This window comes from Mchenga conophoros, linkage group LG6 (genome assembly GCF_057382185.1).
Source record: "Mchenga conophoros isolate Kocher_MC1m ecotype Shallow Benthic linkage group LG6, M_conophoros_male_GT1.1, whole genome shotgun sequence".
Lineage (NCBI taxonomy): Eukaryota > Metazoa > Chordata > Actinopteri > Cichliformes > Cichlidae > Mchenga > Mchenga conophoros.
Genome location: NC_140531.1, coordinates 42564186 through 42578314, shown reverse-complemented (window position 1 = coordinate 42578314; position 14129 = coordinate 42564186). Strand labels below are relative to the sequence as shown.

The 14129-nt window shown below is 48.3% G+C and overlaps 1 protein-coding gene across 4 annotated transcripts in view; it reads left to right on the top strand.

Annotated features, from left to right (window-relative positions):
* The window catches only part of glra3 (glycine receptor, alpha 3), a 46120-nt gene that overhangs the window by 27838 nt on the left and 4153 nt on the right, over positions 1 to 14129 (top strand). For 3 of the 4 annotated variants that reach the window (XM_085278234.1, XM_085278236.1, XM_085278235.1), the window contains 6 exons: positions 1852 to 2075; positions 2940 to 3022; positions 7297 to 7434; positions 9263 to 9477; positions 11100 to 11249; positions 12528 to 12656. In XM_085278234.1, the coding sequence (XP_085134360.1) occupies positions 1852 to 2075; positions 2940 to 3022; positions 7297 to 7434; positions 9263 to 9477; positions 11100 to 11249; positions 12528 to 12656 (939 nt within the window). The remainder of the gene's footprint in view (positions 1 to 1851; positions 2076 to 2939; positions 3023 to 7296; positions 7435 to 9262; positions 9478 to 11099; positions 11250 to 12527; positions 12657 to 14129) is intronic. The other variant, XM_085278237.1, reaches the window with a different exon arrangement.

Below are 14129 nucleotides of genomic sequence, written 5' to 3'. Positions count from 1 at the left end.
TGGAGCTGGTTCCTTCACTAAACTGCGTCCTTAGGAAAAGAGGAAGGATCCTGCTGAGTCATGCAAACTCCCCTGTGGGGTCTCCAGCTGTTATCCCAGCAGATCAGCTGATCTGAGTGCTCAGCTGAACAACTTGATCTGATGTCGTCGTGTTGGTGTTGTTCCTGGATCATCATCACTGATGTTGGTCCAGGTTAAAGTGACCAATCACACTGTAGTGATGCCATAGTTCTGGGACATGGAAACACAGTCACACCCTAACCACCCTCTTTGTTAGATTTTCTTTCCTGAGTGGACATCTGCAGGTGATTGGTCAGATCCAATGTTGGTGCATAAACAACACTGACACAAGGATATCAGATTGACCAAACTGCTTTAGCCTCTCCAAAGCTGCTGCACACCTCCCTGCAAGCCACTTTGCAACCCACGTCCACCCCAGCTCCTTCTTTTATATTGCCTGATGCAGTCGTTGTTGGTGTTGATACCCAACCCAAGAAATATGGTTGTTGATAATGAATTAGTTATCTTATATATTTTTAATGCTTCCATGGGATCCCTGCTGTGATCAGATGTCTCTGGAAGATTAACGATGTCACATAAGAGTTTGTGAGTCACAGAGTAAAGGATGTGATGGTTTGACTTGATGAATTTGCCCATTCTTTTCACCGTTCCTTCAAAGACCATTTTTCATTTACTTTTACTTCTTTCATCTCTAGGTAGGCTGGCTGGAGCCCAGTCGAGTGTGGCGCCATCTGTGTAAAGGTGCACTTTAGCTGTAGACATGGAAATAAAACAGGGCCTAAAATTGAGCCTTGTGGGATTCCTTACAGGAACTTGATTTACATCCATCTGTACAAACACACTGAACCAAGCTGTGGCCCCTGTAGTCACTCCAACTATCATCTCTGAGTCTTCACAGCAGCAAACAGGGCAACGCTACTTCCTGTCCAAAGCAGTAAAAATATAACTTGTTGCTGCTGCTGTTTTTGCGCTTCGACTGAGCTGTAAGAAAGGAGTCGCATCGAGGACCCTTCAAGGCTGAAGCAGTCACATTGCTGCACGCTCATGCCTGCGTATACTGATGGGAGTAACGAGGCGTCAGCCTATAAGGTGTGCCTGTGCATGAACACGTGTTCACTGACATGTTTGCATCACGCTATCCTCCAGCACAGCTGATGCACAGGTCTATAATTGATTACAGGCCTCTGTCTCATCTGTGTACACCTCAAGCCTTTCAGTCAGGATAAAAATATGACGGGTTCAGTGATTGAGTATACGAATCAGGTTCCAGGACTTCTGTGAAACGACACGTAGCCCAATTTATATCCGCCCTGTGAGAACATGTCCAGGGAACTTGTCCTGTTCAGACAACACGAGCATGCATATCTGTGTGTCAGGGGAAATGCAACAATATGCAGGGCCTCCTTTGTCATGCTTTTCATTCCCTAACACGTCAGTGTGTGAAAGGTCTGCGCTGCAGGCCAGTTTAGACTCTATAGACTCACTCGCTGTTGGATTTGAGTCTCTCGCTGAAAAAAGATTCCATCAGCTGCCTTCAGAGCATCAGAGCTTTGATGGGGCTTCGTGGACGTGGACTAACGTCTTCCTTGTTATCTTTGACCTGATAACAAGCTGGATGTTCGCCTCCTCATCAGTCTGGAGAACGCGGTATCCTTGATTTCCAGTCAGTCAGGCCACAGGATGGTTTCCACGTGGTCACGAGGGACAACTGTATAGTTTCTCCTCCTGTTCTCGTGTAAATGATCTCTGTGGTTATTTATTTTTACGTTTCTGACAGTCGCATGTGCTTCTCTATGTGTGACTTAGTCGTGTTATGTTGTGTGTCTGCAGGACTACCGAGTGAACATCTTCCTCCGTCAGCAGTGGAACGATCCCAGGCTGGCGTATTCCGAATACCCCGATGACTCTCTGGACCTGGATCCCTCTATGTTAGACTCCATATGGAAACCGGATCTGTTCTTCGCCAACGAGAAGGGAGCCCACTTCCACGAAGTCACCACAGACAACAAACTGCTCAGGATATTCAAGAACGGCAATGTTTTGTACTCTATAAGGTGAGCAGCAGCACGGTTAAGAAAAACCTTCGTGACACATGGAGTCATGTCACTCTGACTTCTGTTTATTTCCTGTAATTTGAAGGTACAAGCTCCTTTATGCGTGAAACCAAGGATCCGTGTGCAGTGTACATACATGCATGCATGCTTTCATAGCCAGAGGCACGCAGCGAACTCTGAGATACCGAGGAAGACGCATCTGCAGAATGAATATATGCACGTCTGCAGTCGTGTCTATTTAATCAGGTCACTGATATAAAAATGTTTAGAATATCTTCCTGTTGTTGGGTTTAAGTCCATCGCCTCAGACTTCATGGTGCTAAATGTAAGTCTTTGATATGTGAAAGTAAAGTGCTTTACAGGTTAGTTAATGAACAGGTCCAAACTTTGGAGCAGTTTTAGGCTGATCTTCAGAAATGTTCTGATTTGAGCTCGCTGCTGCCTCGCCACATGTCCTCTGGCCTCACACTGTTTTCTCACTGCTAGCTCGTCGCGTTTAAACACTGGACCGCATTTATTCATTTGACTAATCTGACTTGCAAATGTTATAATATGAGCTCCGATTAAACATTTATTCTTCATTTTTGGGTTTAGTGGAACTTTTTATGTCCATCGTGAGTCAAAGAGAGAAGGTCTTCATGTGCCTGCTTTAGGATTTAAACATTAGATGCTGACAGTGGTTCTGTAAGTTTGTCAGAGTGGGATCTCGTTTCTGAATATTTTGATGTATAAAGTCTGATATTATCGGGTATCCTCTTGGTTCCAACAGTGCAGGTGGCACATTGATATAAACTGACATGTTACGATGTCTGTGACTTTGAACCCACGGTCTCGGTCTTCAGTGTCTCCTCTCTTTCTTTTCAGGCTAACGTTAACTCTGTCGTGTCCCATGGATCTAAAAAACTTCCCGATGGATGTTCAGACGTGCATCATGCAGCTGGAGAGCTGTAAGTACTGCATGACTGTACACACTCGCAGCACTTTCAGTATGAACGATGTACAGTGTGTCTTTAACCCTTTAAACCCTAACCTGTCGCCGGTGACGGAAAGGGTTTCAAGCAGGCGTGGGTAACTCCAGGCCTCGAGGGCCGGTGTCCTACAGGTTTTAGATCTCACCCTGGGTCTTCACACCTGAATCACATGATTAGTTCATTACCAGGCCTCTGGAGAACTTCAAGACATGTTGAGGAGGTCATTTAGCCGTTTAAATCAGCTGTGTTGGATCACGGACACATCTAAAACCTGCAGGACACCGGCCCTCGAGGCCTGGAGTTGGACACCGGCCCTCAAGGCCTGGAGTTGGACACCGGCCCTCAAGGCCTGGAGTTGGACACCGGCCCTCAAGGCCTGGAGTTGGACACCCCTGGGTTAAAGGGTTAAGAAACACCTTTCATTCAGGCTGTGAGCCATTGAGCTCCGTTCTTAATTACAAAGAAGCTCTTTTCAGCTCCAGATTTTTGGTTTGGCAGCGTTTTTACATCTGATGCGATTAGTGTCACTACCTGGAATCAAACCGGTGACTTGAGCTTGCCGGGTAAATGTGCTAACCACTACACCACCAACAATTAGAAGGGCAGTTAAATATCCACCGTCAATGCAAAACTGCAGGAGATGCAATGTTATGGTCAAGGTGCAGAGAAGGATGCATCATCGAGGAGCTGCGACTCGGTCACATGTGAACATTTAAAATTTATGGTCACAACACGACAGGGCGGCTGGTGATGGGGCGGGGTCTTTGACTCCAAGTCAAGCTCGTTGTTGCAGCTGTGCCCCGCGACTCCTTCAGGCACACCTGGGAAAACAGAGTCCTCGTCTTCACATCAGCAGCCAAACTGCAGCTGACAAGCCGTGTCGTTCTGCCACACGTGTGTTCATACGTACGCGGAGATGCTTCTTCTTCACCTGCCTGCATCTCTCTCTCTATCCCAGCATCCTCCTGTGTCACACCAACCTTCACACGTCCACAGAACAAACTCTGAACTCGCCTGCGACACATTTTGAAGGTTTCCTCGGTGGGAGATGAATCCCTACACGAATACAGGAAAACACTAACAGATCGCTTTCTTGGTGCCAGAATGCAGCTGACATTTAAAGAGCCTGTTTGCTCCATGGATGAACAAGTTCCCCCTGCCATGTGGACTACTGCACCCCTCCCTCTTTACCATCTGGAGGACCATCTTTGAACTGACAGTAAGCCAGATGGTTCCTCATCCTCAGTCCAGAGGACACAGCGTCCGTGATGGGATGGGTTTCTACTTGGTCACAGTCCACCTTAAATGGACCATGAGCCAAAATGCAGCTGACATTTAAAGAGCCATTTGGGGAGCTGTTAGCAGGGTCTGCTCTCCTGTCGGCCGTCGCCTTGATTCTGAAGCAGACGTGTGCTGCGGCTGGATCAGCTAAACTTTCTGAGCAGCTGATGGGAGATGCTTCAGAGGCTGCGGCTCTGGGCCGCTGTGAATTTGCAGAGATAGACAGGAGCTAATTACAGCGGCAGTCATTCCCAGCGAGGCTCAGAATGAGATTAAAACTCTGATCCGTGTAGATAATGTTTAAATCCCTCCCTCACAGACAGATAAAAGCAGCCCGAGTGTGGATTAAGACTTCTGTCATGGAGAGGGAAGTTCCTCGGGTTAAAGCTGTGTGCTTAAACATACAGCAGCCCCCCGCCCGCCGCCGCCGCCTGTCGTGTTTCTGCTCCGCGTGAACATGTATATTCCATATCCCAGCGATACGTCTCCTCCGATCCGTCTCCGCGCCCACAGAGGCTCGGTGCGTGACTCTGAATATGTAGCACGCTGCTTCTGTTCAGACGTGTGCTGCCTGCACACGCAGGAAGTCCGTGCTGCAAACAATACCATGATTTCAGAATCTGTTGATGTCGTGCGGATGATGCTCCAGAAAGCTGGATGAAGAAGAGATTCATTCATCCATCCTGAAGTATATTTAGTCTCCCTCCATGGGAACATATTTTAGCAGCATATCTTTTTAAGGAAGCAGTCGTGTTTAATGATGTTGATACAGTTATGATGACGAATCCATCGTCTGCCCAATCAGAGGCCTGGCCTCAGGGACACAGCCCTCGAAGAGCTTATTCATCTTCACTGGTAGTTCCAGTCCTCTCTGACCCACATACACACACATAGAAACACACACACACTGAGACGTAAGCACACGCACACACAGACACGCACAGATTATTTGCATTGCTGCTCCCTGATGTCAGACGAACCATAAGGACGCATCAGGACATACTGGCATGCAGAGGAAATGAGTCGTGACGTGGTCCGTGTTCGAGGACAGAAAGTCCTCGGTCCAGGTTTATGTCTCGTTCCGTGAAACATAATTGGAGGCTGTGGTTGCAGCCTGACCCTGTTCAGGTCGCGTCCGGGACCAGCCGAGCTTGTAAGTGCAGCGAGTCGATAGTCACGGCCGCCGCTGCCACCGGAGGCCGTCGTAAGATTTAAAAGCATCCCGAGCCGAGCACAGATGCTCGTGTGGAAGGCTGCAGGCCTCCTCTGTTTTTCTCTTTTTTAACATGCAAACACTTTTCACGCACTTTCAGCCGAAGCTTAAGAAGCAGGATGAACTCATTCTTTCTGTGCATGGCTGCAGGCTTGCACCAGCACATACCAGCTGCTTCCTGCGCTCGCCGAAGAGCCCCGCAGCGCTCCGACCGCACGCATTCATACGTGGCTTCCGCTCTCCCTCTGCCTTCACCCGGACACAGAAGAAGAGGGGCCACTGAAAGCTGGATATAAGACGCATGTGTGAAAACAAGAATAATATCACGGCATCTGTTTGCATTAACATCAAGCCTCCTGCATCATCCAGCCATCTCTGGCCCGTCCTCGGGCACGTTGCAGTGCCTCTCTGATGTGTGTGGTGATATCTGTGCTGGTGGTGCGTTTGGCCGTGAGCTCTATCTAAAAACATCCAGTGTCCTGTGTGCTGAGGACGGGACGCACCAATGAGATGCACGAGTCCTAAAGATGGGAAAACTAAGGAAGCTAAACAGAGCCGGAAATCAGGGCTGACACAAAAACAGGCTGCAGCGATCTGCAAACGTCGTCCTCGAACATCAGTCTGAGAGCGTCTGCGAGCTGCGGAGAGCAGCTGCTGGACTTTCACAGCTCAGCAGTCCTCGCTCTGCTTCCTCCTTTTTTTGGTATCCAGATGTGCCAGCTGTGAGTCCCACAGGCACGCCCCCTAAACATCAGAGCTGCAGGCGTTGACCTGAGCGCTGATAATGAGCTGGATGCTCTCCTCTTCAGTCCGAGGATGCGGCGTCCATGTTTGGATGAGTCTGACCTCAGATCAGTTTTAAAGGAGCTTTGGTCCAGAGGAGATGGCGCCGGTCACATCTGGCTTCTTCTCTGCGCACAGAGATTCCTCCACATGATGACGATGAGATGTTCACAGTGAGGAGCATCGTTCTGAAAACCAGTTTGTGGATGCAGTTTCTGAGAACTTCTGGCCCTCTGAGACGCTCTTTTTATACCCGATCATGTGACTGACCTGCTGACAGCCTGATTAGCAGCTCAGTGTTCCTCCAGCTTTTTCTTTCTCGTCCGAACTACTTTTCCAGCTTCTTGTTGCAGCCCTGCAGATCTTTTAGAGACGTGTTGCTGCCCCCAAACTCAAAATGAGCTCATAGTTTTTTCACTTTAAACATTTGATGTTTTTTTTATGTTGGGTTGTGAAAAAATCTGAGATTTACGAATCATCGTGCTCGTGTAAATGAGGCATGTTGTACAGAGCAAGAACCAGGCCAGTTACCATGTGAGGCACAGGTGAGCCGACACAGGTGAAAACACAGCAGACGGTCACAAAGGGGGAAAAATCAGAACAAGACACGAGAGAAAAGTACCCTTCAAAATAAAACAGGAAATAACCAAAAACACAGTGATGCTGAAACACAGAGACCGAGGACCACCGAGGAAACGATGCCGACACAGAGATGCACATTTAAAAACAATAAAAACATTAAAAACACTGAAGCTGCATAAATGGAGACCCTGGGTGTGTTCAGCATCTGTCGTAGTGCGGGCCCCACGAGGAAGGAAAACGTGCCTGCTGCCCTGAAACACCGACAGTCTGCAGACACAAGAGTGCGAACACAAGTCGACACAATCTGAACAAAAGATGGTCAAACTACACACAGACTTGTGCTCTGTGGCCTTTTTTAAATCTTTTGTCTCTCATAATTTCTGTGTTTCAGTCGGCTACACCATGAACGACCTGATCTTTGAGTGGCAGGAGAACGGACCTGTTCAAGTGGCCGACGGCCTCACGCTCCCACAGTTCATCCTCAAAGATGAATCAGACCTCCGATACTGCACCAAGCACTACAACACAGGTAACACACACACACTGCCGTAAGCATCAGGATGCAGGTAAGATGCACACAGGATGAAACGGTTGCCACGTTTCATCCGTCACGTTTGTGCTCCAAGGATCGAGTCGAAAAACAAAGTGAGGGAGAAACAAACCGACTGACAAAGCAGGTCCTGACCAGACATGGATGTAGTGTGTGTGTGTGTGTGCGTGTGTGTGTGTGTGTCTGTGTGTGTGTGTGTGTGCGTGCGTGTGTGCGTGCGTGCGTGTGTGTGTGTGTGTGTGTGTGTGTGTGTGTGTGTGTGTGTGTGTGTGTACACATATGTTTGTAGGGACCAAAATTTGGAAGTTTACTATACGAGTTCAATTCAATTCAGCTTTATTTACACAGCGCCAAATCACAACAACAGTCACCTCTAGGAGCTTTATACTGTAAGGTCGACCCTACAATAACACATACAGAAAAAAACCCAACAATCATATGACCCCCTATGAGCAGCACTTTGGCGACAGTGGGAAGGAAAAACTCCCTTTTAACAGGAAGAAACCTCCGGCAGAACCAGGCTCAGGGAGGGGCGGGGCCATCTGCTGTGATTGGTTGGGGTGAGAGAAGGAAGACAGGATAAAGACATGCTGTGGAAGAGAGACAGAGATTAATAACAGATATGATTCAATGCAGAGAGGTCTGTTAACACATAGTGAGTGAGAAAGGAAACACCCAATGCATCATGGGAATCCCCGGCAGCCTACATCTATTGCAGCATAACTGAGGGAGGATTCAGGGTCACCTGGTCCAGCCCTAACTATATGCTTTAGCAAAGAGGAAAGTTTGAAGCCTAATCTTGAAAGTAGAGATAGTGTCTGTCTCCTGAATCCAAACTGGAAGCTGGTTCCACAGAAGAGGGGCCTGAAAACTGAAGGCTCTGCCTCCCATTCTACTTTTAAATACTCTAGGAACAACAAGTAGGCCTGCAGAGCGAGAGCAAAGTGCAGGCTAATCGAGTAAATCGATTTGTTGATCAATTATTAAGTCATGTACTAACAGAGACTTGGAGGAGAGAGACCTAATATTTAATAATCCACATTTCACTGTGTTACTCTTTGGTTCAGATGTGGATACTGTATTGTTCTTTCTTTGTGATTGTTTATGTTTAAGTTGTTTGTTGCTGGTTTTTAGTTTGTTCTTTGTCTGTTTGGGAGCTGACACAGTCTCTATGGAGATGGGTTTTTGGGGGGGTAGCAGGAGGAGAGAAGCTGCAGAGAGGCGTGTAAGACTGCAGCTCTGCTTCCTGGTCCCAACTCTGGATAGTCATATTTTGGGGGGTTTAATAAATTTGTCCATATTTCTAGAAATGAGAGCTGCTCCATCCAAAGTGGGATGGATGCCGTCTCTCCTAACAAGACCAGGTTTCCTCCAGAAGGTTTGCCAATTATCTATGAAGCCCACATCGTTTCTGGGACACCACTCAGACAGCCAGCAGTTTAAGGAGAACATGCGGCTAAACATGTCACTCCTGGTCTGATTGGGGAGGGGGCCAGAGAAAACTACAGAGTCCCACATTGTTTTGGCAGAACAGAGTCAGAGTTTGACCCGCGGCGGGTGTGTCGCCGAGTGGGTAAAAGCGGTTAGACACATGAACAAGTTGGTGGTGTCTTAAACAGAAGCCCCAGGTACACATATGTTACAAGTATCATTACTGCTAAAGGAGGCCGAGGGACAGGTGAAGCGGCCATGCTGCTAGCGAGTCGGCTACGAGGTGGGAGTATCCTCTCGCCCCCGTCGCTCATGCCAAAGCCTATGTTGAAGTTTTCCTTTCTGCAGGTTTGTGACTGTCGCTCCTTTGTCACAGGAAAGTTCACCTGCATCGAGGTGCGCTTCCACCTGGAGCGTCAGATGGGCTACTACCTGATCCAGATGTACATCCCCTCCCTGCTCATCGTCATCCTGTCCTGGGTCTCCTTCTGGATCAACATGGACGCCGCACCGGCCCGCGTGGCCCTGGGCATCACCACCGTCCTCACCATGACGACGCAGAGCTCAGGCTCCAGGACCTCACTGCCTAAGGTGTGTGTGTGCGTGCGTGTGTGTGTGTGTGTGTGTGTGTGTGTGTGTGTGTGTGTGCGTGTGTAAAAGGCCTCACGCTGCACACACTGTGAGGACTGTTGCTACCTGAATGCATGTAGATGAAGGATAATATTAGCGCGACATGTTGTTCGTTGTGAGGCTGTAATGATGACGCGGTTCACAGTAGGCGGTCCTCAGCCGCCGCTGCGTGTCCAGCAGAGGTGATGCTGCATCCATGTCTTCTCTTCTCTCCGGCAGACTCAGCCTTCCAACCATTCCATCTTTTTTTCCTTCCCATCACAGACTCTCAATTATTCAATCAGTATTTATTTCTACAGCACATTTAAAAAGGGAAGTGTCCATGAAAGTGCTTCACACAAGGCAGATTCCAACGAATGGCAACAAAAACAGTTAATAAACAGGTTTAGTTACAGTTACAGTGACAGTTACAGTTACATAGCACAAATGCAGACCGGGTGGAAGTCCGAACTAGTTTGCTTCAAAGGCTAGGTGGAACAGGTGAGTTTTTAAATGATTGAATGGAGTCTGACATGCGGGGTTTAGGTGCAGCCATTGCAGAAGCTTGGCACTTCAGTTGGTATTGTGGAGGTGTAGCTGCTCTGCAGCAGAGTAACATCTCCATCACAAAGTGCTGCCGTTCCTACCCCAGAAAAACAAAAGCACACACTCAGCTGTTCATGATGTAAAACCTCACAATTCAGAGCAGCTTCCACCACAGCCCAGACAAAGCTCCTGCATCCACTCTGGAGACAGCTGGTGAAGCAGAGCAACACAAAGCCTGCAGGCACGGGGGTCACACAGTGACCCAGGGACGTTTTGAATGTGATTGGTCGATTGGACAGGGGTTTATACATGTTAATGTCTCATCTGGAGTTTGCTTTGGACCAGGTTAGGTCTGCGGCAGATGTTACCATGGTGACGTGCTGCTGAGTTTTTGTCCTCCGCCATCTTACCGGATGTTTTGCACGCACAAACCGAAGTCTGTTTATTCCACACATCATGCGTCTGGCAGAGCGTGAGTGAGAACAAGCCCCACAGTCCTGCTCTGGTATCGTGTATGCATGAGAAACAATCAGACACGGAGCGCTCGTTACATAAGCCTTATTAACTCATCAGCACACTCATCCCTCCCTCACATACTGTACACACACAAAGGCTAGGCCGAACAGCTGTGTGTGTGTGCGTGCGTGTGTGTGTGTGTGTGTGTGTGTGTGTGTGTGTGTGTGCGTGTGTGTGTGTGTGTGTGTGTGGAGGTTAGGAGGTTTCTCATGTTTCCAGTGCTTAACAGAGCTTTGCACTCCAGTATGTTACATGTGTCTGAATAAGTCATCGTTTCATAAAGGAGGGCAGTTACATCTTCTTGACACCACGGGCGTCACAGCAGCGCACTCAGACACACACACACACACACACACACACACACACACACACACACACACACACACACACACACACAGCTGCAGCCCTGAAATAAAGTCTATAATTATTGCAGAAAATGAAACATCTGTGCAGTCGGAGTTACGTTTGAGACTCACTGTGAACTTAAACCACTGACGGTGAGCGCCTCCAGCCTGCTGAATGAAGCGTGTGTGTGTTTACAGGTCTCTTATGTGAAGGCCATCGATATCTGGATGGCCGTGTGTCTTCTGTTCGTCTTCTCTGCGCTGCTGGAGTACGCCGCCGTTAACTTTGTGTCGAGGCAACACAAAGAGCTGCTGCGCTTCAGACGGCACAACAAGAATAAGAGCAAGGTACAGAAAAGTCCCACACACTGCACAGCACAGCGAACGCAGCACCATCCAGAGTGAGGAACACCTACACACAGTTTGTGACCTGCATCCACAGACTGATGGACCGCTGTGACTCGTGTGCTCTGGGCTGAGGCTGCCACCGTGTGGTGACACGTTGTTGTTGCAGCGTTCTGCTCAGAGACGGCACGAGGTGAGAAAGGCCCAGATCCAATCCGGCTCACTGTGAGGAGCGCAGGTCCACGCCGTCCAGGCTGAGGCTGAGCACCCCGGCTGAGGGGAACGCTGACAGCAGCACAAATCATTCATCGTGGGAATTTTCAGCCTCGTCCGATGTTTAGAGTTCAGGAAAACTAAGGAAAACTTTGACTCGCTGCATCCAGGAAAAAATCTCTTCCAACTTCTGTTATTTAAATTTTTCATATATCTGTGCAGAAGTCATGAGTACACTTTTGGCCCATCCCAGGGTGGAAAAATCCCTGAAAGATTTCAGGATAAAAGTCTGGATTAGCTTTAGACGTGTGTCACGTATAAACCTGCACACACATCTCGTTTGTTTCTATGGAAACACTTTTGAAATGTGCTAACTCGTTATTTTTATTCTTATTAGAATTTATAGAAAGACAGAGATATGTGGGAGCATGTCAGAAATGGATTTATCACTTCCATCTGACGTTTGAGCTTCCAGCTCAGCGTGGAGCGCCAGGTCGGATTGGAGCTGGGCCGGAGAGGGAGGAGGAAGTGGTGGAGGAATCGGTGCTTCTCGCTCCGCATGTTTGAGTCATCTCGCTGTATCGGTGCATGACGCAGCATGTAACCGCATCAGTGTGATGATTCTGTGTTTCTGCAGCCATCCAACCCGGATGAGCCTGAGCTCGGTGCGTGATCACGACCTCGGCGGGCTGGAAGATCAGCATTCAGTCAACTCGCCAACACAAACGTGTCACTGACACGTCCTGATGAAAGCACAGACGCTGAGCCTGTGGGTCTGAAGACTGAATGTGAACAGAGACCTGCAGACACACTAAGTTTACTGTTTAACACAATGAAATAAAAACAAACACACATGGAAACAATTTTGGAAAAGAAAACACATAAAAAATCATTTTACGGTCGATTTAGCTCATAGACAGCGTCTGATGCAAATCCATCAGCGTTCCTATCTGTGCGTCTGTGCAAGCAGCTGAACGTTTCCCTGCGTTGACTGAACGGCTGAGCGGCTCTTTTTCTTTTGTTCTTCCTTTTGCTTTCTGTTGACGTGTGCATGCTGTCGGTCGGTAGATCAGTGGAGGTGCCGTTGATCCAGAGGAGCTAGCCGAGTCCCTTCGTCGTATTAACACTGACGACGGCCTCAAAGCGGCAGAGCCTCTGTACGGATCTATGACCAACATCTACACCAGCAACCACGGGGTAATGCCACGCTGCATGTGTGTGTGTCTGTGCGCATGTTTCTCTTGCAGGAGCTCCTCCTCCATCAGTCTGACACTTTTCACACAGCAGCTTCATAAATAAGACAGGATGTGTTGAAGGAGTAAAATGGTGACACGAACATAACCGTATTTCTCTGATGTGTGCGAGTCGTGACTGTTTCTGTGGTTTTTAATGACATATTTCCAGATGAGTGCACATCTGGATCAGGACAGTTTGAGTGAGCATGTAAAACTTCAGCTGAGCTTAACTGTGCTCAGAAATGTCTTCAGCTTACAGAGTATGTGTCGGTTTGTCCAGACAAACACGCGGCCGCTCAGTGATGATGAACAGCTGGAGGCTGGGACATTGTCTCCCACCGGCCGCCTGCAGAGCGGCCTGACTGTGTGGACAGTCTGAGGATGCTGTAAGCTGACAGGAAGTCTGTGAGCCAAAGAACAAAAATCACAGGACGCCAGCACAGACTCTGACATCACTGTTTATCCACAGGCATGGTTTTTAAATGATGATGTCACTCATTAAGGGAACAAAGGTATCCACACCTGCCTGTCCTGAGTGTAACCTGATACCTGCTGTTTGTCTCACTGGAGGGTTTCCAGCATCAAAGCATCTGAGTCTGGTTTAAGTCCAGACTTTGACTCGGACGCTCCAGAACCTTTATTTTGTCCCTTTGAGCCAATCAGAGGCGGAGCTGCTGGTTCCTGCGTGGTTAGTCTGATGCACACGTGACTCAAAGCTTCAGAAAGTTCAGCTTCTGTCTCGTCAGCCCTCAGAATATTATCCTCCAGATGTTTGTTGGCAGATGTGCGACGAGACTTTGTGATCTTCTTGGTCAGCAGTGGTTTCTGCTTGGACTCTCCCATCTTTGCCCCGCCTCTTTCTTACCGTTGAGTCGTGACCTCTGACCCTAGCTGAGCTTAATAGATGTTGTTCTGGGCTCTTCTGTGACCTCCTGGATGAGTCGGCGATGGTTCCCAGGCTCTCAGCGTGGGTCGCTGGAGTCCCACAGCCTTAGAAATGTCTCCGTCACCCTCTCAGGCTGATGATGTCACTGACTTTGCTCCTCAGCTGCTTCTTGAGATCGTGGCGTGCTGCCGTTTGAGATCTTTCAGTCTGCTTCAGTTGGTCTTCGTCTATTTTAGTGATGGCAGCAGGCCTGGCAGTAATCAGACCTCGTGATTTTTCACGCAGGGCAGGAAGGTTTGGATACATACAGCTGTTTACTGATGGCTGACATCTCTCTGCACATTTAACTGAAACCGCAGCTGTAACACCTGAACTAATCTTTAGATTATTTTTGTGAATCAATGGCTCCCAAAAACATCTTCATCCTTATTATGATCTCATATACAAACATTTCTCGGCTCAGTGTCGTCACATTTCTGCCTAAAATTTGATTCAAAAGCACGCGGCAGGTGTAAAGATACCTTTTGTAATTTCCTCAGCAGAGTTTAA